The sequence below is a fragment of the Leptonychotes weddellii genome, chromosome 5, assembly GCF_054177405.1.
Source record: "Leptonychotes weddellii isolate Sample4059 chromosome 5, ASM5417740v2, whole genome shotgun sequence".
NCBI lineage: Eukaryota > Metazoa > Chordata > Mammalia > Carnivora > Phocidae > Leptonychotes > Leptonychotes weddellii.
Genome location: NC_138373.1, coordinates 141,711,687 through 141,736,890, shown reverse-complemented (window position 1 = coordinate 141,736,890; position 25,204 = coordinate 141,711,687). Strand labels below are relative to the sequence as shown.

Below are 25,204 nucleotides of genomic sequence, written 5' to 3'. Positions count from 1 at the left end.
CTTTGACACAATAACTACCAGACATCTCATTTATCTAATATTTGCTATTTATAGAAGTTCTTAAAGTGAATTTGTGCCTCCTTACCATCTATCAAATGTCAGAATATAACAGGAAGGAACTGAAAAGAGAAGGTTCCCAAGTTTTGTATTTCAGGTTTCTTAAGAGAAAAATATATTAAAAAATAGAGAATAAAATGTATGTTTCATTAGTTAAGATGAGAAGAAAAACTGGTGGTCCCACTCACTGGCATTATCCAAATTAGAATTTTTAAGGAGATGCACTTATACTTTTCAAAAGCTAATCAATTATTTTTTTAAATTAGATATTCATTTGGGGCACCTGGGTGGCTCGGTCGTTAAGCGTCTGCCTTCGGCTCAGGTCATGATCCCAGAGTTCTGGGATGGAGCCCCACATCGGGCTCCCTGCTCGGCGGGAAGCCTGCTTCTCCCTCTCCCTCTCCCCCTGCTTGTGTTCCCTCTCTCACTGTGTCTCTCTCTGTCAAATAAATAAATAAAATCTTTAAAAAAATAAAATAAAATAAATTAGATATTCATTTCATCTTAGACCAGAGGCTGGCAAACTTTGGTTCACAAGTCAGATTTGCAGGTAGCCTGTTTTTTATACGGCCTGCAAGCGAAGAATGCTTTTTATATTTTAAAAGCGTTGTTTGAAACAACAAACAAACAATAAAGAATATGCCACAAAGACTGAATATGAAAACCTAAAATATTTATTATCTGGTGCTTTACATAAACATTTTGCCAACCCCTGCTCTCGATACTAGAAAAGTGCTGTCCAATACAACTTTCTGCCGTGACAGAAATGTTCTGTACTTGGGCTGATATGCAGCTGCAGTCCAGTATGGTAGCCACCAGCCACATACGGCTACTGAGCACTTGAACTGTGATGAGTCTACTTTATTCTCTAATGTGTCTGCTTAGTATCTAACAGGGAACCTAGCGCAGTAATATCTAAATGAATGAACAACTACTATACACAATGTTAGAAAGGAAACACTGTACTAAAATGAAACAAAATACCTACTTTCAAACTGCTGTTCTCAGGCTAGTGAGAGGAGGTGTTCAAGTATACAACAGGAAAGGGTGTTTTGAGCAGGGCAGGCTAGAATCTTGCTCAGGGTAAAGCCAATGACAGTGCCTGGATATAAGGCATATACAGAGTGTGCGTGGGAGACGGAGAACAAGACGCAAGCTGGACTTGAAAATAAGGGGTCTCAGACACCATGGCCCCCTCTGACACTTCGTCCTCAGATTCAGCCTGTGCTCAAGCTGCCCTCACCTGGGTGCCACGCTGTGACGCACAAGTGCCACATGTCCATCTTACCCTATTTTTTCTGTAATTACCATAGAGGGGGTGGTGTCAGAGCACAATGTTAGCACTATTCTCTAGGATTCATGTGTTTACAGTCACTTTGGCTGTGCCAGAGAAGACAGAAGAAAACAAATGGGGATTGTAACTGACCTTTTCCAAAGCTGCCTCTGTCAACATTCACGAAGAGTGACTCTATGAAGCATGTGACTAGTGGTATCACCTTATCTTTCTCAGGAGGTCTGTCCAAGAAGCCGGGAGACAAAGGGAAAAGTTCAAACCAGCATTCAGTGGCTTTTTCAGGGAATAGCAAGGAAGGGCTAATAAACGCTTAAATCAGCATGCTAAGTATCTCTTTCACAATTAACCAGTTTATTTTCTCACCTAATATGAGGTAACACGACAAGGGCTGCCCAAGAATGTGAAAGGTAAGTAGCATCTTTATTTGGGGGTAACTGAATTATAGATAAGAGGTGGTCCAATACTGGGGTCTGTTCTTTTCCTCCCTTGGATCTAGTCTTCTTCTGCCTTAAATAGGATCTGAAGGAAGAGAAGAAAAACAAATGTTTAAAAGAGGAGAGAACATAATCCCTCTTGACCTCTGAAGTTTAAAATAAAACTGGTTCCTTTCCACACGTGGTAGATTTGTGGGGAGGAGGGAACTGGTGGTGGTGGTTGAATATAAATAACAAAAAAATGTGAGTCGTTTACTGATTTTCAGTAAGAGGCTTTTTCGATGCCTTTGGTTCTTTTTTCTATTTTCTATTTTAATTTGCTTCATAACTTAAAGCAAGTCTCTTCTAGTTTTATGCATTATTTCTGAATTTTCTGATTCATTCAGATTCCTTCTTTTCTGTCCATTCTGCTGATGGACATATTTTTAAAAACTGGAGAGGTAATTTATTGTAATGAACGGACTTCCTTCCTCTATTCCCCCTTTCCTTTTTGACACAAATTTTACTACTTTACAAACATAGAATGATGTTGCACATAGTGGTGAATTTGACAAATGTCACTAAAGTGATTATGATTTAGAACTGCCTCTGCTTCTTTAATCTCATAAATGTTGACTCGATGACATTTTCTGACATGACATTTGGCTTTAGGTATCTGTTACTTTGGCACTTTTCTTGTTTGCCTCTTTTCCCTTTTGCCAATGAACTACACCTCAGTTCTACTTGAAAGACAGAAATCTAATTGAAAGACAAGTCATAGAAACAGTAAGTAAAATGATTTGTTTTAATAATTTATCCCCCATGTCCAGTTTGGTTAACTTGTTACATAATAGAAGTGGAAGATCAGGTTTTTAGTCCTGTGTCCCTATCATCATGAAAATTAACTAAAAAGTTCTATTCTTTTTTGTTTCATACTTATCAAGATACTGAATGTTTGGAAATTATAACAGATAGTTTAGTTAATTTCACTGACAATTTCTGAAAGACACTATACCTTGATATATAGTCTTTCTAGTAGTAAAGACTCAACAATCTGCAAAAATCTTACAAGAAAACACTGAGATGCTTTAAAAAAAAAAAAAAGGCAGGTCATTGCTTGCCTGCTTCATCACACCTGCCAATGAGCTCCTCCAATAAAATCCACACTCCTTATCTAACCTTACAAGGCCCCATGTGATCTGATGCTGGCCTGCCTCTCATGTCCTCTCATTCCACCTTCTTCCTTGCTCCCTGCTCTGTACACACACAGGCTTTCTTTTGGTTCCTCAAACATACTGAACTTATTCCTATCCCAGAGCCTTTATACTAAGTCTTCCCTCCACATGGAAAGCTTTTCAACTAGATCTTTGCAAAGCTGGATGCTTCCCATCATTACAATCAGCCCAAAGGTCCCTTCCCCGGAGAGGAGTCACACTGCCTCTCCATTCATTCTCCCTCTCAACACCCTAGTTTTATTTTTCTTTTTATCATTAAAATGATCTTGTTTATTTGTTATCTGTCTCACATCCCTCCACTCCAAGAATGTCATCTCCCCAAAAAGAAGGAACCTTGTTTTTATTATTATATACCAATGCCTAGAACAGTGCCTGATACAATTAGCATTTGTCAACTGATAGAATAAATGTATCTTCTAAAGAACCTTTTCACATCTATTATCTCTTTCTAGTCTCACAACAAATCTGTGAGACAAGTGGATGGAGTATTACTAAGAATATTCAGACAAAGGTGACCATTCACATATATCCCATCTCTGTGGGAGCTGCAGAGGGATGTTTTCTCAGGGAAAGAGCACAGAAGGTGTGGACCTACCTTAAGCTAATATGCCTCAATTTATTTATTTATTCTTATCAGGACATATCTCAAGGAGGATTTGAGATGCCTGAGATGGCCTCACACAAGCCAACAAAGCAGCTTCTTTCCCACTGCTTAGAACCTACAGTTTTAGTTACATACAAGGAATATACCTGTTGGGAGTTGGTTTGGTGTTGCAATCAAGAGGAAAGTTCCAAGGGAATAATTCTACAGGAGTTACTAATTATTCATTCCTCAGGAATCAGAGCTCAGTAAACTGGAAAACCAACAGATTCTATTAGCATGTTTTGATAGAAAAAGCTACTTTTAAGGTCAGCAGAAGAGCAACATGTGAAGAAGACGAGCTCCTCCAGAATCTCAAGCTGATCCAGAATCAAAAACTAACTCTGCTGTGTGACTGTGGGGACAATGACACCCATCTCAAGGGATGCTGTGATGCTTCAAAGCGGAGTACTCAGCAAAAACTCAAGGAATGTCCATCTATTCCTACTGCCAAAGCAAACCCCAAATGCAGCAAGTCTAACAAATCCCAGAGAAATAAGAAACTTAAGTATAAACACATAGGAATGATAAAGGAACTGGTTTCCTAATCAATAATTTCTAAAAACACATCCACAACTACTGGAAAAATGATAATCAGAATCCTCACATATTTCCATAAACCCTGTTTTCAATTCTAAAGAGTATTAATTATTTTTATTTTCTTTTAAGATTTTATTTATTTATTTGACAGAGAGATAGAAAGAGAGCATAGGCAGAGTGGCAGGCAGAAGGAGAGGGAGAAGCTATCTCCCACTGAATAGGAAGCCCGAAGCAGGGCTCCATCCTTGGACCCTGAGATCATGACCTGAGCTGGAGGCAGACACTTAACTGACTGAGCCACCCAGGCGCCCCAGGGTATGCATTATTTTTAATGAAATTAAGAAAGTAATCCATGGCTCTCTTAACAATTCAAACAATGCAAAGGTATATAATCTAAAAGTTAACAGTCACTTCTTTCTTCCCCTTCCCATCCTCCTGACATAAAGTTAAAATTTTGTGTATCCTTAGGGAAATGTCAACTCTCCCCAAATTGATCTATAGATTAAAGGCAATTCCAAACAAAATCCCACCATGGTTTTTTTGTAGACATAGACAAGATTCTTCTAAAATTTATATAGAACAGCAAAGGACCAGGAATAGCTGAAACAATCCAAAAAGGAACAATAGAATGGGAGAAATTTTTTTTCAAGATTTCAAGACTTATTTTTAGACAGTCTCTATTAGAGGAGGATAGATACATGGATCGATGGAAGAGAATAGAGAACCCAGAAATAGAACTACACATATATGCCCAACTGATTTGACAAAGGTACAGAAGCAGTTCAATGAGGAAGAATAGCCTTTTCAACAAATGTCGCCAGAACAGTGGGCATCCACAGGCAAAAAAAGAAACTTGACCTAAACCTCACACCTTATATAAAAATTAACTCAAAATGGACCATGGACTTAAATGTAAAACAAAACTATGACACTTTTAGAGAAGTAGGAGAAAATATCTAGGACCTACAGCTAGGCAAAGAGTTCTTAGACTTGACATCAAAAGCATTATCCATAAAAGAAAAGTTGGTCAATTGAACCTTATCAAAATCTAAAACAGTGCTCTGTGAAAAATCTTAAGTGAACAAAGACAAGCTATCAACTAAATGAATATATCTGCAGACCATTTATCTGACAAAAAATACCTTTGTCTAGAATAGATAACGTGTTCTCAAAACTCAACAGTAAAGAAACAATCTAGTTACAAAATGGGCCAAGGAAACAAATAGATATTTCACTAAAGAGGATATACAAATAGCAAATAAACCCAGGAAAAGATGGTCAACACCATTAGCCACTAAGGAGATGCAATTTAAAACCACAATGAGATCTCACTACATCCTACTAGATTTGACAAAAAATAAAAATCAGTGATGATACCAAATGCTGGAGAGGATGCGGAGAAACTTGGTCATTCAGACTGCTGGTGGGGATATTAAATGGCACAACTACTCTGGAAAACTGCTGGCAGTTTCTCATCAAACGAGAGATGTACTTAGGATATAACTCAACAATTCCACTTTCGGGCATTTATCTCAGAGCAACAAAAAGTTATGTACATGAATGTTCGTAACAGCTTTATTCATCATACTAGCTCAAAACTAGAAGTGACCTAAACATCTTTCAACGAGTGAATCATTACATGGACGACACTACATCCATGCCATGGGCTGCGACTCCACAACAAGCACATGAAAAGATGTTCAACAAAGGGATGGACTCTTGACACACACAACCTGGATGGGTCTCAAGGGAACTGCATGACTGAAAGCTGATCTCAAAAGGTGTATTCTCTAATTCCATTTATATAATATTCTTAAAATGATACAATCATAAAAACAGAACAGATTAATGATTGCCAGGGGTTAAGAATGGAGAGCAGAGCATCACAGTGACTGTGGCTATTAAAAGGAAGCACAAGAGATCTTTGTGGTGATGGAACAGCTCTGTATCTTGACTCTGGTGGTGGTTATGAATCTACCACATGTGATAAAACTGCATAGAACCATACAGCCAGATACACACACACCCAGAGATGAGTGCATGTAAAACTGATGAAATCTGAAAAATGTCAATTTTATGGTTGTGATATCGCAGTTAACTTATGCAAGATGTTACCACTAGGGGAAGCTGGGCGAAGAGTACACAGAACCTCTCTGTACTATTTCTTTCAACTGCATGTGAATGTACAATTATTTTAAAATAAAAGATTAAAAAAAAATCAGTCACCTCTTTCTTTCACATACCATCCTCCTGACATTAACTAGGTTAACCTGTTTACGTATCCTTCCATGTCTTTTCCTATGCTTACTTACACTTTCTGTTTTAACGTTGCAAAATGGGATCATACTAAACAACTATTCTACAACTTCCTTTTTTCACAGAACAATATATCATGGACATCTCCCCAGTTAATATACAGAGATCTTCATTTTTTACAGCATTCTTATGTATTATAAAGTGGATAATCTTACCAACATTACAGGGAATAAAAACTTAGAACTTACCCCACCGTCTGTTGTGAAAAGACCAGGGGGTACTTCTCAATTGCCATCGAGCCAGCAGTGGGAGGTGCTGCTTTGTTTAGAATGAGCTTGGCCAAAATGGCCAGAGCTTCATCTTTGACAGCAGCCTCATCAATCAAGAAGCAATTTTCAATATACAAGAGAAAGCTTGGTAGGAAAAGCTAAAAATAAGAAAGGAAATCACATTTATTAACAGATATACATTTCATAACACCTAAGGAAGAGAAGATTCTAACACTTCCACAGAGGGAAAAATAGATCATAAACACAGGATCAGAAATCATAAAGGCATGAGACCTCTTCTCCACAGAGACAATGAAAACTAGAAGACCATGGAGCAATGCCTAAAAAACTGAGGGAAAATGACAAAATCTATAGTTCTACACTTATCTTGCTAGCAATATGAATAAAGACATTTTCCAAGGTACTAAATCTCAAAATTTTACTTCCATTTGTTCTTTCTCTAGCACCTCTGGAAAAAGTGTACCATCAAAATAAGAGAGTAAACTAAAACAAGGGAAAGGTGTGGGACCCAGGAAATAGGAGAAAAGCAAAAGGAAGTCCTATTACGACATTTGTGCCATGGGCTGAGAAAGCAACTCATTTAGACTTGCACTGCTCTAGGAGAGGAAAGAAAAAAAAAAAATTTGAGCTGCTAAATTTTCTAACATGTGAAAGGCTGTTGGCAGACAGACTCACTGACCAGGTATTCAAGGAAAATAATTTCCAATTTTTAAAGAATGAGGCAATCTATAACTTCAGGAAAAATGAAAAGGTATATGAAAAAGGAAACGTAAATACAAAATACTCGTTTAGAAGGATCAATTATATGGTGAACAGGAATCCAACCAAAATTTATGATGTAACTCCAGTGAGAAGATGAGAGGTAAAAAAGAACCAGAACCCATCCACCATAGGAGGAAATCTACAGAAGAGTACTAAAACTAACGAATCAAGGAAAAGCAGTGTATTTGAATGATTAGAAAATATAAAGTAACAGAAAAAAATAGATAAAATCCAAGAGATGTGGTTGTTCTCGGCGAGGAAGATGGGAGTGGAAATCAAGTGGCTAACTTTTAGTCCTGCTTGACTTTTAAAACTACATACAAAGAGTACTCTGATAAAAATAAGATGTTTATAAAAAGACCAAAGGTTAACAGGGGAGAAGGAAAAGATGCAGTTGCTAAGAAAACCAGAGCAAGGTAAAGGGCTCTCATTAGACAGGAAGGAAAAGGGCTAGGATATGAATGAAGAAGGTTTTTCTCGAAGTAAATGAGAATATATTAATGACTAAAGGGGAAATCAGAGAACAGACACAGAGACAGGCTTCCATGAAGTATGCTATGGGAGATCAGTTACAAGGAGTGGCAAATGTTGGACGGAAGGGAGGGGATAGGGATAAAATAAACGCAGGATTTAAAGGGAAAGAATTCTACCTTATTACATCAGGTATTTACTTAGTAGCAATGAAGTGCATTACTAACCATCCTGCAATCCAAATGTTTCAGAAACTATTTTCTACGCTTCCAACTCACATAAAAGTTCCTTAAAGTCTTTTTTCAATTTTACTACATGGTTCTATAACTTCCTAAAGGATTATTTAAAAACTAGTTGATTATCTAATGTCATTTCAATGCCCTAGCATATGGAATAAAGTTTTACTTGTAAACTAAAACTGAAATGTAATTCCTTTAAAAACCATGGACTAAAACATCAAATACTTATTCTATTCCTCTCAAAGAAAAATCATAGGATTTTAAGTTTGATTATTTTATCTTGACAGATTGATAACAAAAAAATCCAAAACTTTAATTGCTCACCTGCTCAAACTGCTTCATAACAAACATAACTTCAGAAAAATCCAAAATTAAACGTCTTTCAAATCTGCTCTCAAAAATCTGTGGACCACAGGTAAAAAACATTAAGTATACAGAGAGTACTTTGTCCATTCCTGAAAATAAAAAACATCTTAAGCCTTCAAAGTTCTCTAACTTGTAAGCAGGAGGTGGTGGGACGCTTGATACAAGTTAATAGAGGCAAAAATAACGACTGCTGAATTGACCACTGTGCAGAGGGACACATCCAGGTCTGAGACACTGGCACTGAACCCTTCTCCCTGGGAAAGTAGCTGGAGTAAAGGAGTGGCAGGCACACTTCAACCAGTTTTCTGTAAAATGCTTGCCCTTCAGCTGAAAGAACTTACTTACAAATGTTAGGGGCACTGGGTTTCTAGTGCTGATGCAGGGCTCTGCCTAAGAGCTGCCCAGTTCTTTCCCAGAGACAGAATTATGAAAGGGAAAGCAGCACTATTTTATACCTTTTCCCATACTATATACTGCTGCACTGCATGCGTCTAGGAGGAACCTAATTGGTCTTTTATTTTCAATCCCACTTCCCTACAAGCCATCTTCTAAACTTATTAAAATGCAAATCTATCAAATCATTACCCTGCTTAAAATTTCTCCAGGGCTTTTCACTACTTGCAGGATAAAACCTAAACTAACTTCGCAAAGCCAAACAGAGCATCGCTGATATACACCAAACCTCCTCATGTGTCCTTGTACCCAGTGGCATTACATTTTTGGACTTTTCTTTTTTTTCCATTTCTGGACTTTTTGATGCATCTTCTGCTGTTCCCTCTCCAGGAATTTTTAACCCCTTCACTGACTGGCAAATGATACTTAAACTTCAAGGACTATCCCAAATATAAGTCCTTTGGAAAGCATTCTCTGTCCCTCAACCCCAGGCAGAATGAATCATTATGTTTCAATATGACATCAATAGATTAATTCAACAGATTATAGTAACTCACTCCCAGGGCCCCACTTCCCTAACAATCAAAAACCACAGGTATCAGAATGTCCACCCTGGAATACCTAGTCCATACCCAGTACATGGTAAGCTATACATGTTTGTTGAATATTTTTCATTTACTTTATCACACTGTTTTGCCTCTTTCTATTATAGCATGCAATTCACATCTCCTTGACAAGATTATAAATTCCCTGAAGGCTGAGCCTTTGCCACACTTCATTTGTATTCCCCAGGAGGCTTACTCAATGCTAAATATCTTATTAACTACTCAATTAATATCTGTTGAAGTAAATTACCTTTTGTATAGTTTCTTTGATAAGAGTCTCTGGCAAGGAAACATTTTCACCCAGGATCAAAGCAGAAATTACAGCCAAGAGGGTCTCCCGGCAAGCTGTAGAAAGACTGGCTATTTGTAATGTTTGAGATAAAACCTGTAAAATAAAAGAAAAAACAATGCACACTTAGCAATAGCTTTTAATGAACAGACTCTAAGCAAATGAAGCTGGGAACTCACCTTACAAACATCGACAGGTTTGATTATCTTTGATCCGTTCCCATGTTTCACAAGTATCAGATATGTTTCTAACAACCTTTTTATCTGTTCAGAACTTTCCCCACAGTTAGTTGTGGTTACTTTTGTATGTAGATCTAAGAGTGATTCCTGCCAATGGGGAATTTAACAGAAAGAATAACTATAAAATATCAAACTCATCTGTTAATCCAATAATGAAAAGTATTGGGTGAAGCAATTCAAATTTTCACACTTTTATTTTGAAAGAAAGACACATTTACCAGGAATCACTAAGGATAATAACAGCTAATATTTTTGAGTGCACGTTTATACAGTGCTTTATAAGTATTTACTCACGATCCTCATAGCAACCATGAGGTAGAGAATATTACTGTCTCATAGTCCCACCACATAAAAAAAAACAGGGAACAGAGATTTAAGTAACTTTCCCAAGTCAGTGACAAAGCCAAGATTTGAAGAGAGGCAGTCTGGCTCCAAAAGCTGTACTCTTATCCACAATGGTCTACTACATCTCAAAATATCAAAAAAGTACAGGGGATAGAGAGGGGGAAGAAAGGGAAGGGAAATCCTAATTATGTGTGTAAAAGTATAAAGACAACAATTATAAAATACAGTCTCCAGCGGTGGTCTGCTAAACTAAGAGCAAGAACAATCAACTCTTGGGCTCCTTATTACACACAAATCCATAAAAATTAGAACTCACTTGCAAACATTCAAAAAATGTACCAAAATGTTCCTTGCAGATGTAGGACGCAGTGGATTTGACCATGTTTTTGAGTGTTTCTCCAACTAAAATCCATGGTAGTTGAGTTTCTGTTTCAGTAACTGGTCCTAGTTTTTGTAAAATTAGCTTCACTGCCTGTGGGAATCCAATAATCATTAAAATGGACATGTACACTCTTATTTTTAAGTATTACACTGTTATTTCCCACTGATTATTCCCCACTCTGATTAAGCTGTATTAAAATCTGATCTGGAATAATCAAAGATATGGCAGCTTTGATGGTTAAGTTTAACTACATGTCTCAAAAGGAATTTCCCCAAACTAGGATGGAGAATTTTACCATCCAACTGCTCACTCCTCGCTCATTAATCAATTTATGTTACCTTCTAGGATCCAGGATAAAGAAAATAGCAATGATTTTATAAGTAAACATACCTAATCACCTAGAGCCTAGGTAAGCATTGTTATTAAAGCCCTAATGCTCCCCCCTTAGTGCTTTTTATTTATTCCAGACTATCCTCTCTCCATACCATTTACATAAATCTTAATTTATTTTTCTTTTAATCTCTTTCACACAGACTCAAAATATCCTCCTGGTCATTTACCTTCCCTGTACAGGAATGAAACATGTTTCTAACTCCTTTGCACATTTCAAAGAGCAACTGTCCAACTCCTTCTACCTTTTCCGGATGTTCATCAAGATCAAGAAACATTATATTGAAAAGTGCATTTTTATCAGAAACCTAAAACACAAAATGCAAATGGAAAATTGTATTTACAACACAACAAATCCAAATGAAGACATGTTATTTACTGTTCCACAGGTTCATAGTTAAATGTAATTAGGATAAAATTCTAAAAGGAAGAGACACTTAGAGTGATTTCAAACTACTATAATAGTATACCACTTCTAATTTCACACACAACACTGATTCAGTGAAATAACATAAAGGTCTGTGCCAAGAAAAACTACACAAGGCAACATTCTATCTTTTAAAGTAAATCATATACTTATGAGTAGAAAAGAAATTAATACCAGTGTTTCTGTTTCATTACAAAAACCCTCTAAAATTTACTATGGAAATACAAGCAACATTATGATATCAGTTTCTTCTGTGAAATTGTCATAAAAGTTTCTATTACTCTCACCATTCATATATTTACTGACTTGAATTAGAGGGCACTTCTGATATACATACACTGAAAGCAACCGAGAACCTAAGTGACAATAAAAGAGTGACTCAAATTATTTCACATTAGTGAGCAAAGACAACCTAATGATGAGATAAATTCAAAATAGTAGAAGGTTTCTTCATATATATACATATATATACACACACATTATAAAAAATATGTTTCTGTTCATCAGATTCTTAAGAATTAATGAACAATAAACATGTAAGATATCAGACTAACCTTTCTCATCAAAAAAGTAAAACTTTCAGCAGCAAAATTTCTTATATGTAGTTTTTTATGAGCCAGGAGTGTACTATACATGCTATAAATGAGAAAACAAGACATGTTTAATCACATTTTAATAAATATACACTCCAAGTCAACTATATGCCCCACACTGTACTAGGTATGCAAGGAATACTTGGCAAGTATAAAGCAAATGGTTTAAATCTTGTTCAATTACCAAGACAGAAGATGAAGGTAACAGAAAAGAAAAATCCTAGGGTTGGTGGTGCAGGTCTTATAGAAAAGACTCCATGATTAGCTGAAACTTGTAGGGATTCCTGAATGATGAGAAGAATTCAGGTGGGTACTGGAGTGCATTTGACTAGAGATAAAAACAAGAGCAAACACAGGGTGGGCAGAAATGATCACAGTCAAAGGACAAGGAAGCTAGTCCATCTGAGAGAAAAAGGGTGTTGGGGTTGGGGATGGCTGCTGCAGATAAAGCTGCCCAGGTAAACAGGTAGCTCTGAACACCAAACAGAGGAATTTAGACTTTAGCTTACATCTGTGTACGCACTCACTGTGTTACTTCCTCTAACCAACACAACCCCATGGAGTATAGGTACTGTTATCCCGGTTCCACAGATAATAAGCCTGAGACAGAAAGGCCAAGCAACCTTCTCAAGGTCATAGACATGTAGCTATAACTAAATAATCACTTGTACAATCACATTGTTTAAACGGGTGACATGGTTTAAGCATGGTCTCCTATTTTTACCATATCCTCCTGATATCTAGCACTTTCTTGCCCACAGCAGGTACTAATAAATATTGGCTGAATGAGAAATGAATATTTCGGAGAGAGTAATTTAGTAACAGTATACAGGATGAAATAAAAGAAGAGCTGGCAGTCCAACTAGAAAGCTGCTCAAGTCATGTGAGCATGGGCAAACAAGGGCATGAAAGAGGCTTATGGTAGAGGGAAATGCTGAAAGATGGACCCAAGAGGCATTTCAAGAGTCCTTGCAGTGGAAGCAAAGACTTTACAGTGCCCACAAGGCCCTTATATGATCTGGACCCTACTAGTACAATGTAGCACCATCTAATTACTCTCCGCTTATACACACTGCCCCACAACCATGGCTCCTTGCTGTTCCTCGCACACGCCAGGCATGCACCTAAGATGTTCTCCTGCTAAACTGTAAACTTTGCACAGAAAGGGATTTTTATCTGTTTTATTTGCAATTGTATCTCAAGTGTCGTACACATAGGCAGGGCTCAATAAACACTCACTGAATTGAGTACCTGAATAACAGAATCAAGAGGATTTGGAGTCCTTGAAGACAACTGGGTCAAAAATGCCTCTAAGACACCAAGCCTCAGCTGATGATAAGAAAAATGGAATCACTGTTGGAAAATGGGCAACCAAACAGGGCCTAGCAGAGAGTACATGTTTACTGAACACATGAATGGATGAAGAGTTACTTTGAGTGGGAATGTATTGACTCTGATTTCAGTAATACTTAAGTGGAAATAGCCAGGCTGTTGAAGATGTCACACTGAGAGCAAATATATTTAGAACTGGAAAGCCCGACTTAGAGGAGATATAAAAGTAACAACAGAGGTCATGATCCCAAATAAGCTATACAGTGGTCCCCCCTCCCTTGTCTGTGGTTTCACTCTCCATGAGCCATGGTCAACTGCAGTCTGGAATCAGATGCTCCTCCTACTGACTACGGTCAGAAGATCGACAGGAGCCCAGCATTACGAGACAACACGTACGTTGTCGCTCCCCTCACTTCATCTCATCATGTAGGCATTTTATCATCTCGCATCATCACGAGAAAAAGCGTGAGTACGGTACAGTAAGGTATTTTTGAAGAGAGATCACATTCACACAACTTTTGTTACTAAAGGTTGTTCTAATACCAGTTATTGCTGTTAATCTCTTACTGTGCATTTATGAATGATACTTTATTACAGGTATGTACGCATAGGAAAAAATATAGCACATATAGAGTTCAATACTATCTATGCTTTCAGATATTTACTGGGGGTCTTGGAACATAAACCCCACACATAAGGGGGGACTACTGTACATTGCCCTAAGATGTTGCTGGTTTTGAATGAAGTAATCTTGGTTTCTAGTACATTTTACCAAGTTTCACAGAGAACTAGTAAAGACTGGAAAAATATTTCTTTCTCATTCTTTGTTCAAAGTAGGGTAGAGGGCAGGGTGTTTCAATGAAGGGTAGGGTGAAGGGGGGTGGTACAAAAACAAAATCGACAGTTCTATCCCACACCCACACCTGTATTTGGGAGGAGGGCATTAATCTTCATATTCCTGTGGCAATTGAAGTATGTAGAAATAATCAGTAAACCAAGGGGAAAATTTGATCAAGTCCCTGACTGAAATTGATTATAAACAATCTTTCTCTTAAACACAAAGGAACTATGGAATTCATCCTTTTTCCCTGTCCACATTTGCTCACAATGTTCCCTGAGTATCTCTTTGGGCTTAATTAATACGTTAGGGGCTGGGTAAATGCAGACATTTAAGACTGGATTCTTGAAGTGTTCACAGGTTTGTAAAACACATCATTACACTGTGAACAAACAATTATAACAGAAGTTGTGTGATGTAAGTGTATAAAATGCCAGAGGGGTTCAGAATAAAAAGCTTTTTGGCTAAGGTGCCCAGAAATACCTGTGGAGGTTATGAAAACCAAGCTTGGCTTTGATGGCCAGAGGCAGGATTTTAGTAGCTGGAGATAAGAGAAGATCAGGTCAATACAGACTAATAGAATAGACTATGGACCACTTTGGCTGGAGAACCAATTTCGTATAATTAGAGACTGAGTTGGAAAGGCAGTGTGGAGTCAGACAGAACCCAAGGAAAAAACAATCAAAAAAACATGTCAAGTTAGGCAGCCATGTCAGCAGGTATACATGATGGGTATTGTACACATTTTAACTAAATACGGGGTGGGAGTGAGAAATCCTGGCTGTCAGTATTGATGAAGACTGCACTTGACCAAAAAACAAAAACTTGAAACTTAAACGCTAAAAAATTTCATTACTGAGGAGGACTGTCCTATTTAGAAGCCTCAAGCACAAGCACACAGTTGTTTTCACAGAGGCAATCTTGAATATTTAACACGTGTATATTGCTTTTGCTCTCAAAACTGATGCAAGTGGGCAGCAGGACTGACTGTAGACAGACTTGAGAAATCTTTTGGGGATGATGGAAATGTTCTTAAACTAATTATGGTGATAATTTGCACAACTTTATAAATTTACTAAACAGCACTGAATTGTAAGTAAGGTAAAATAATATTTAAAAACGATAAAACCCCTAAACCAAACCCGTATTAGAGAGAGAAAAGGGTCACCTGTATATATTGGACATGTCCTTCACCATTAGTCTCCACAGGTACTTGTAAAGATAGGACAGTGAGGTGAAAGCCCATTCTAATAACTCTGTGTCCTGAGTCTCCAGGATTGAGGTGATAGTCAGGAAAAATTCCTGAAAATGTGGATAGAAGTCCGTCTGCAGATCTCGTGCCAACTGTACAACCAAACTGGATTAAAAATAAGTAGAAGTAACTGATTGAGACATATATATCAAAAAACAAACACTGCAAATCTATTTCACAAATGACAGCAGATTGCCTGTGATCACAGGATTAATTAAACCTTTCAAATCAAGTCTTAAAAGATATATAACATTTTTCACATTTTAAGAGTTTAGCAAAGAAATCAGGCTGGAGCAAGAAGGTGCATTTCATCACAAGTTATGCTCAGTCATTCCTGTAGTGTGAAAGAATAGGGTTTTCTTAAATGTATAAAACAAAAGCAAAAAAAGGATACCGCAAAGATTCTGCTTTTTGGCAAAGCACTAATGTTCTGATCTAACAGAAAAGGTAAATTCTTGTTTTTAAATTCAAATACCAGATACAAGGCAAATGTAACCATAAAACACAACCTTTATTAGTTTTTTTTTAAAGATAATTTATTTATTTAAGAAAGAGAAAGAGAGCATGGGAGAGAGCGAGCACAAGCAGGGGAGGGACAGGGGAGAGGGAAAAGCAGACACCCCACTGAGCAGGGAGCCCAACACAGGGCTCAATCCCAGGACCCCGGGATCATGACCTGCACCAAAGGCAGTCGCTTAACTGACTGAGACATCCCAGTGCCCTTTAAAACCACCTTTCTCTTTTTTTTAAAAGATTTTATTTATTTATTTGAGAGAGAGAAAGGGAGAGAGCACAAGTGTGGGCAGGAGCAGAGAGAGAAGCAGACTCCTGGCTGAGCAGGGAGCCTGACGTGGGGCTTGATCCCAGGATTCTGAGCTGAAGGCAGAAGCTTAACAGACTGAGCCACCCAGGCGCCCCAAAACACAACCTTTCTTAAAATTCAGGGAAGTGTTATTGAGCTTTCTCTCAACATACTACTTACTCCAAAAGGGGCTGATAGGCAAAACTGTTCTTGATTTGCAGGTGAGTCTTCAGACTCTGAACTATCTCATTTTGATGATAGACCAACTGATTGAAGGACTGGCATTTGTCAATAACTTCTTTGTAAAATTTGCCTGGGTAAAAAAAAAAAGAGAGAGCGAGAATAGGTTCTGCTTTTCTACCATACCACTATTTAGTTGTTTTGAACACATAAAGTGCAAATGATGGGAGAATAAAATAGGAACAAAATGGAATATACCAAAGTGTTCTGTAAGGTTCAATTCTCTCCATTTCAGCAGACCCTCAAAAAAGTAGGTTTCAACTTCCTGCCAAGATTAAAGCAGTCCATTAATTAGGCAATTCAAAAACTATGATCAAAGTAAATAATAATGATATACCTTGAGACAATGATAAGAGTCAAGAGTTTAAAAACATTTCTTTTAAAGGGCATTAACTAACACACTTAAAAAGCAATCAGCTGTACAATATAGGCACATGATTTACAAAAACAATATTTTATTGATTTGGTTGCAGCAAATAATTCTCTAAAACCTATGTAATAGTCACACTAAGGAGAAAACTTTTTTTCTGTTTTCTACAATTTTAGGCCCAGGAAAAAAATGTGCTGACTTTTAACAGTTCTTTCATTTTGCTTTTAGAAATATGAATTATAACCTTGTGGGGAAGTACTCTGGCAATTATTAAGATTAAAAAAAAAAAAAGCCAGGTATGTTCTCTGACCCATCAATTCCCATTTTAGAGATATTTCTTATAAAACTTACAAACATACCAGTATAGAGATGTTTATTCAGCTCTACTGTAGTGGGGGAAAAACATCAAACACCCTAAATATCCAACAATAGGAAAATGTTTAATGTAACCTATGGCCCACACATACTAAGGTATATTACATGGCTATTAAAAATAGTTACATCTATATTGAATTAGAAGGATGTTGATGATAAACCCCCACAGTGATAAAAGCAAGAAATGTAGTGAAGTACATAGGAGGAACCAATTTTTTATAAGTACACACATTTGCACATATTATATGAGAGAAAAGTACAGGATACATATATACCACATTGTTAATATTAGTTTCTTTGACAATAAGGAATGGGAGGGGTGAGATAACAGGTTTTTCTAAGTTCACCAATATGTTATCATGTTCTTTAGCTTATTATCACAGTATATATTACTTTGTACTTTGGAAAAGTAAAATCAATAAATTATTACTGCGTGTGTGTGTGTGTATATGGAGAGAGAATATAAACTAGTATACACACAAACAGCATGCCAAATCTTCTACAATCTCAAAATATGTCACTTTCCCCTTGCATTGTGATTCACAGCCCCTACCACAAAGGGATGGAGTCTACTTCCTCACTCCTTGAATCTGGCCTCGCTTTCTGACTTCCTTTGACCATAACGTGTAACGGAAATGATCTTGCAACCGGCAAAGTTAGGCTTTAAGAGGCTTTGTAGCTTCTGCTTTCTCTCTCTCGAAAAGAACCTGCCATCATGAAAAGAAGCCTATTGGAGAGTAAGAGACCACGAGGACAACCGAGACTAACATGCCCCAGTCAAATGTGATTGAGACCACTGTGGACCATCCAGCCCAAGATCCTATCCTAGGCTCTCTTCTCTACTAACTCGACATTCTATCTCTTACCCATCTATCTCTCCTGTGGCCCACAAACCATATACTGAATGCTAAATCTGTAATTCCACCTCCAAAGTTACCTGTACTTCTCCAGATCCATCATTTGGATGGCCATAGGTATATCAAATTTAACAAGCCCCAAATGGAACCAACCCTGTGCTTCTCTTCCTATAAATCTATCTTGGTAAGTTACGTTCTCAACCACCCAGTTGTTAGAACCAAAAACCTTAATCCCCTTCCTCCTTTCATAACCAGCAGGTCACAAGACCTATCCATTCTACTTTTTTAGTATCTCTGGAATCCTTTCCTTCTCTCCCTCTTGACTGCTACTTAGATGACTACCATATCCTCACACCTGGTTATCCTGACTCCAATCCTGCTCGTTCTTCCACATTAAAGCCAGAAAGATCTAAAACTTAGACCTGATCAAGTCACTCACTGCCCTACAATCCTTACAATCCTAGAATGACATCCCATAGCTTCAGGATAAAATGCAAACCTAGCTTGACATATGAAGTCCTCTATGCTCCTTGACTATTTCTTCAGCTTTATTTCTCACCTGCTATGTCCCTCCACTACCCCAGTCATCATCAACACACATAAACATCACATATACAATTATAACCACAGTGAGATGTTTTGCAGTTTCTTGAATGTGACATGCATTTTCTAGCCTCTGTTTATACAGGCTTCTCTCTCAGCCTGAACCAGCATTTTCTGTCTTCTTTGCCATGCTAAAACCTATATAAATAACAAGACTCAATTCAGCTTTCATCTTGTCTACATTACCTTTTCAACACCCCACCCTATACCCACAAGGAATTTAGGTTAGGCTCCTTCAGTATGAGTTACCAAAGGCTTATGCGCTTATCCAGATCACCTCAGTCAACACACTACATTCACAAACTGGAGATAAGGCAGCCAAAGAGACAGTGAGCAGAGTCTGACTAGAGCCAAGTGAAGAACTGTAAGAACTGAAGTTGAATCCCTAAGTTAAAGGCATGATATACAGGACCTTAAAAGGCTAACAGAGAAATAATGACTTCATGTAGCAAAACGAGATTTTTAAGTAGAGGTGTGACTGAGTTAGAGCATGTTTAGAACTGGAAAAAATTATGTGGTTTAGCCCCCCTTTTTTTTTATAAAGGAGGAAACTAAGCCCCAGGGAAGTGATGTGCTCAAAGTCTCTTTAAAATTGCAGCTTCAGGCATATGAATCTGCAGCAGAGCTCAGAATGCACATGGGAAAGGGAGAGGCTAGAATCACAGAAGCCACCTAAGTGTCTCGTTAACTGTCTAACACAGCATCACCCAACAGAACTTTCTACAATGATGGAAATGTTCCATATCTGCACTTGTCCAATATTGTAGCAACTAGCCACATACGGCTATTGAGCCCTTCAATTTTTATTTTGCTTTAATTTACATTTAATTTGTTGTGTGTAGCTACTGTATAAGATCACACAGGTCTAATGCATTTCATGTTCATAAAGGAATGGCCTAAAAAACAATTCACTTCTACTAAGAGGAGAGACTAAAAAATCAACTATGAATACTTGAAGACTGGCTAATATAATGTTCTCTTACCTCATCATAGCTTGCAGTTCTATCAATCCGGTGAATAATATCAATATTCACATTCCCCAGTCGTTCAGCAAATGTAAGGAACTGTTGGGGGATATTTAATATACAATCATCATTTAATACTTATCACATCTTGAATCCCTGTTTTGAATGCTGTGTAATAATCACATGCTGACAATTTCCTTGTGAAAACAGAAAGTTTAAAGTTTCAATAAGCTTCCTCCTGTACTATCATTACAAATACCGGTATGCTTTGCTTGCAATTTCAGACTTGTATTTTCAATCAATCATAAAATATATAATTGTGTTTTGTAACTAGAAGTAGACATCACTGATAAATTACAAAAGTGTAAAAACAAACTCAAAGACATAGTCTTAAAGGCCCTGCACTACTTTATGAAAATAATTAAATACTTCCATGAATGTATTTGCAGAAGTTCAGTTGTGTCATTTCAAATAAAATTTCCATGCTAGATTGTGGTGGACCAGGTCAAAGCTGGCGATGTGGCCTCGCCAGATGTGTTAGGTTTCATGACCCGCTACAAGCACAGGGATCTGGTTAAGTCGTTGCAACAATAGTGTTTTAAACACATACAGACAAACGGTTGTACAGTAACAAAGGAATTCTCAGGGAACAAACAAAAAGTGATGTCACAGCCATTAGCTGGAAATCACTCACCTCCTCCCGCCGGCTCGCCCAATTTGATCTTTATGGATGAAAGAGCAGTGGAGAACATCTCCTAAGCAGTTAATCTATGATCATGAATTTCACTCTGGGTTAAGGGAATTCCCAGGCAAGTCAGGCCCCACAAACCACGGGCGAAGTCGGCTATCCAGACGTCTTTCCCCACCTCATGTTTACTACACCCGGAAAATCTCCCTCCTTTGCCAAATAACGGACTCACGCTCGGCCCAGAACACTGCAGCCCCGGGAGTCCCGCTCAGACCTAGTAGCAAGGCTGAGGCAGCAGGGACCCACACCACTGTTCTGGGCCCAAGTTCCTTTGCTCACCCGGTACGTGTTTTCGGTCTTGTGGGAAACGGGCTTTGTCTTCATGGCTGCAGAGAGGCAGGGGGCCGCGAGGACCTAGTTGGGAGGTCGAAGGGATGCAACAGACGGTACGGAGAGAAACTGGCTCACACACTTGTTTGCACTCTCCGATTCCGCGGTGCTCGGACTTCATCACGTGCGGCTTGTGCCCCTGGGCGCCGCCATGTTGAAGACGGGGAGGGGACTGGACGGATCACGAGGGCGGAAGAAGCGACAGAGCAGGCGCAGCCTTCTGGGAACCCGGCGGGTTAGCGGAGAGCCGCTGTAGGCGCGGGCGTGGAGTTCTTTTTCTCATTTCAGGAAAAATTTCTAGGAAAAATGTGTATTTTTATTATAAAAGAAAACATGCCAGTCAGCATTGTCAGCAAACAGTCATTACCCTTCAGCTATGCACCCTGCAAAGCTCTTTATATCAATAATTTCATAGTAAAACTCATTGTGAACGCTACGTGAACATAATTAAGGAGCATGTTTTTAAACCCCTTTGGCATACGAAGAAAGCAGGGATGTGCAGCTGGTAAGTGGCAGTCTAGCAGAAGTCTCCGAGCGTCAAAGTCTGATACTCTTAACCACTACCTGTCCAAATAAAATTGAAAAATAGAAAAGGAATTTTAGGGGAAAAAATCTTATAATTTCATGCGCGGTCAGTTAATATTTCGGTGTTTTTCCTACCACTCTTATGTTGTGAAACATAATTGTACAAACGGTTGTATGTATATTTTTTTCACTTATTCACTCAACAAGTATTTCTTGAGAATCTACTATGGGCCATGCCCTGTTCTGTGAGCTGAACAAGACAGACAATAATAATATTAATATAATTCTGTTCGGAAGTATTTAGTGTGATGCTTACATCTTACACAAGGAGAGATGTTAAGTAGACAACTGAATACATTCCTGCCCAGAGCACAGTGTAGAGGTCAGGGCTGGAGGTGTGACTTAAATGCCTTAAATACTCTTCACTGCTGAGCCATGTTGGGTATTTAAAGCCATGGAACTGGTTGAGATCATTTAGGGAGAGAGTGATGAAAAGGAGGATGAAGAAGAGAAGACCCAGTTAGACCTTGGAGTGCTCCAACATTTAGCAGTGGACTGGAAGGAGAATGGGATAGAGAGCCAGTGAGGTAGATACAGACTAGTCTTGGCATGGAAGAAGAACCCGTGGTCAACTATACTGGAAGCTGAGGCTAGGAAAGGAGCTGCTGGATCTGACAAGGTGAAGGTCACTGGTGACCTTGATAAGTACAGTCCAGTGTTGAAGAAAGGAAGCAAAATATGCATGGATTGTGGAGAAAATTGGGTGAAGAAGTGAAGTAGGTATAACACTTTCGTATTATTATGGGCATTATGACATCAGTATTTTCTATGTCATCACGGGGTTGTAAGTATTTTTAATGGCTCCATAGCATTCATGGATTTTTTTAATAATAAAATATAGAAGTGCCCAATAGTTGGCTGGCTTCCAGTAAGCTGTTTTTATTTTCTTTAGGTGGTTCTTCACCTTAATGCATCACAGATCTCTGTGAAAGCTGTAGATCTTCTCCTCAGAAAAGAGCAAATAAAGTCGTTCACACTAAAGTGCATAGATGATTTCAGAAAATTAGAAGTCTGCAGTCATCTGAAGGTAAGAGCCCCCACTCTAAGCAATATTCCCAAACTATTGCTAAAATCACCCCCCAGATAATTGTGTAGTTTCCTTTCTCTGTTATTTATTTTTGGTAATAGAGTTAATGGGACAATAAGGAATGGAGAGAAAAATGAAAATCAAGGACACTAAAAGAACTGACACTTGCAAGTTACGTATTGCATGGTTACCCATTATAGATCCTCATATATAAGCATACCTCACTTCATTGTGCTTCACTTTATTGCCCTTCACAGATACTCTTTTTTAGAGATTGAAGGTTTGTGGCAACTCTGCATCAAACAAGTCTATCGGTGCCATTTTCTCAACAGCATTTGCTCACTTCCTGCCTCTGTGTCACATTTTGGTAATTCTTGCAATTTTTCAAACTGTTTCATTACTATTATATTTGTTAGAATTATCTGTCATCAGAGATTATGACTTGCTGAAAGCTTAGATGATGGTTAGCATCTTTTTTCAGTAAAGTATTTTTTAAGGTTTTTATTTAAATTCCAGTTAGTTAACATACAGTCTAATATTAGTTTCAGGTACACAAAATAGTGATTCAACACTTCCATACAGCACCCTTAATCCCCATCACCTGTTTCACTCATCCCACCACCCACCTCCCCTCTGGTAACCATCAGTTTGTTCTCTATAGTTAAGAGTCTGTTTCTTGGTTGGCCTCTCTCTATTTTTTCCCCTTTGCTCATTTGTTTTGTTTCTTAAATTCCACATATGAGTGAATTCACATGGTATTCGTCTTTCTCTGACTTGTTTCACTTAGCATCATACTCTCTAGTTCCATTCATGTCATTGCAAATGGCAAGATCTTTTTTTCATTCATTTGAATCACTTTATTGCAATATTTGTATTATTGTGATGGTCTGGAAGCGAACCTGCAATATCTCTGAGGTATGCCTGTATTGACAACTCTGGTTGAACAACCTATTTATATAACATGATGGTTAAGAGCATGGATGCTGGAAAAAGATTGCCTGGGTTTATGTCCTAGCTCTGCCATTTATTAGTGGTGTGACCTTGGGGAAGTTACTTACCCTCTCTGAGCATGATTTTCTTAAATGTAAAATGGAGCTAACAAAAGCAACTATTTCATAGGGGGCTGTTGTGCAGAATAAATAAGCTAATGGATGAGTGGCACTTAGGACGGTGTCGGATACCGTGACTGTGCAACCTTTGATTAATTACTTATATGAGACTTAGCTTTCTGATTTATTAAATGGAGATGATAGTAATACCAATCTTTCAAGTTATTGTGTTGGCACATAGCAAATAGAATAAATATTTGCTGAATGGATAAATAAGTAAACATTTATTCTAGCTATGTAACAAGTTCTTTCAGGGCAGAAACCATGTACTTTTTCAACTCTGCATCACCAGCGTATCTCTTAAACTTAAGAATTGTTTAGTGAATGTCTGTTGAAGTAATAAAACATATAATACTTTATTTAACCCGGAAAACCTCAAGCATAATATAACTCCCTCATTGGATGTGGGTTATACCATGTGATTTTTAAGGTCTCTCCCAAAGCTGTTTCTGAGGTTCTATGGAATATCTGAAGCAGCCATGGAAAAGCACCTCTGTTTACTTATGAATATCTCCTTGCCCCCAGCTTTTTTCCTCTGTGCCAAGACCTTGAATACCTCATGCCATCCTCTGTTTTTCCCCACTGTTGTTCTGCCTGATCCATTTATTCCAGTCAGGAAACTTACAGTTCCTTCCTTCCTCCCTTCCTTCCTTCCTTCCTTCTTAAGCTTGATCGTGAATTCTTGGAAGTTTTACCTTTTCATCTTTGTCTCCTTATTGCCTAGCACACAGCAATTTCAAGCCCATGGGACTATATGATTACATGAATTTATGGAAGTGGAGTCCAGAGAAGGCTTCTGGGTACAGGTGACATCTAAGCTGAGACCCAGGAGATGAATAGAAGTTAGCCAGGCAAAGGAGGAACACAGACATGAATGATGTTATCTAGGTAAAGGGAAAAGTATAAAATGAAGGGAACAGTATATGAAAAGGTTCAAAATGGTTGAGTGTAAATTTGGTATTTTTAATTCCTCATTCTAAGCCACACCCTGTCAAAGTAGCACTGGGCATTGGCATCATCCCTGTCATCCTTGGGCTAATGGAAAACATAAGGGACAAGGTGAAACTGAGAGGTGGGGAGAGCCTCAGTTTCCTGATCTATAAAGTGAGGACAACAGTCATACAAGGCTGCTGAAAGATTACCTCAGGTATTATATGTGATGGTCTGGGAGGGGGCGGGTCTGCCTGGTGTCATGGTCTTGTCTAGAAAGGGGCTCAAGGGGTGCAATATGTCAAATCAGAGATGATCTCAACCCAACAAGGGACTAAGGAGGTGAGGTCTCAAATGAACAGAGGCGAGTGAAGTGAAAGAGAAGAAAGAGTGGACCAAGGAGGATCTCTTAGTGACTTGTAAGTAGCAGGGCAAGCTGATCCGGAAGTCATTCTGTTCTTGAGAGAACTATGTACTGTTCACAGTTGTGTGGAAGTCAGGAGGCATCAAGAGCATGAAGGTTAGATCCAGAAGAACAGTTGGGATTTTCCGTGTTTAGTTGATAACTGACTAGTGACTTAACCACCCAGCCTCCATTTCCTTGTCTTTAAAAAA

The 25,204-nt window shown here is 38.2% G+C and overlaps 1 protein-coding gene across 1 annotated transcript in view; it reads right to left on the bottom strand.

The window, feature by feature from the left end:
• UTP20 (UTP20 small subunit processome component) overlaps positions 1 to 21,119 on the bottom strand; it is a 92,713-nt gene extending 71,594 nt beyond the window's left edge. The window contains exons 1-14 of the mRNA XM_081818990.1: positions 20,888 to 21,119; positions 19,879 to 19,959; positions 16,889 to 16,955; positions 16,631 to 16,763; positions 15,565 to 15,753; positions 12,188 to 12,269; positions 11,377 to 11,514; positions 10,751 to 10,906; positions 10,030 to 10,176; positions 9,812 to 9,946; positions 8,522 to 8,599; positions 6,684 to 6,862; positions 1,715 to 1,870; positions 1,484 to 1,572 (exon numbers count right to left, since the gene is read on the bottom strand). Of these exons, the coding sequence (XP_081675116.1) occupies positions 1,484 to 1,572; positions 1,715 to 1,870; positions 6,684 to 6,862; positions 8,522 to 8,599; positions 9,812 to 9,946; positions 10,030 to 10,176; positions 10,751 to 10,906; positions 11,377 to 11,514; positions 12,188 to 12,269; positions 15,565 to 15,753; positions 16,631 to 16,763; positions 16,889 to 16,955; positions 19,879 to 19,959; positions 20,888 to 20,932 (1,675 nt within the window). The 5' untranslated portion in view covers positions 20,933 to 21,119. The remainder of the gene's footprint in view (positions 1 to 1,483; positions 1,573 to 1,714; positions 1,871 to 6,683; positions 6,863 to 8,521; positions 8,600 to 9,811; positions 9,947 to 10,029; positions 10,177 to 10,750; positions 10,907 to 11,376; positions 11,515 to 12,187; positions 12,270 to 15,564; positions 15,754 to 16,630; positions 16,764 to 16,888; positions 16,956 to 19,878; positions 19,960 to 20,887) is intronic.
• Between the last annotated feature and the right edge of the window lie 4,085 nt (positions 21,120 to 25,204).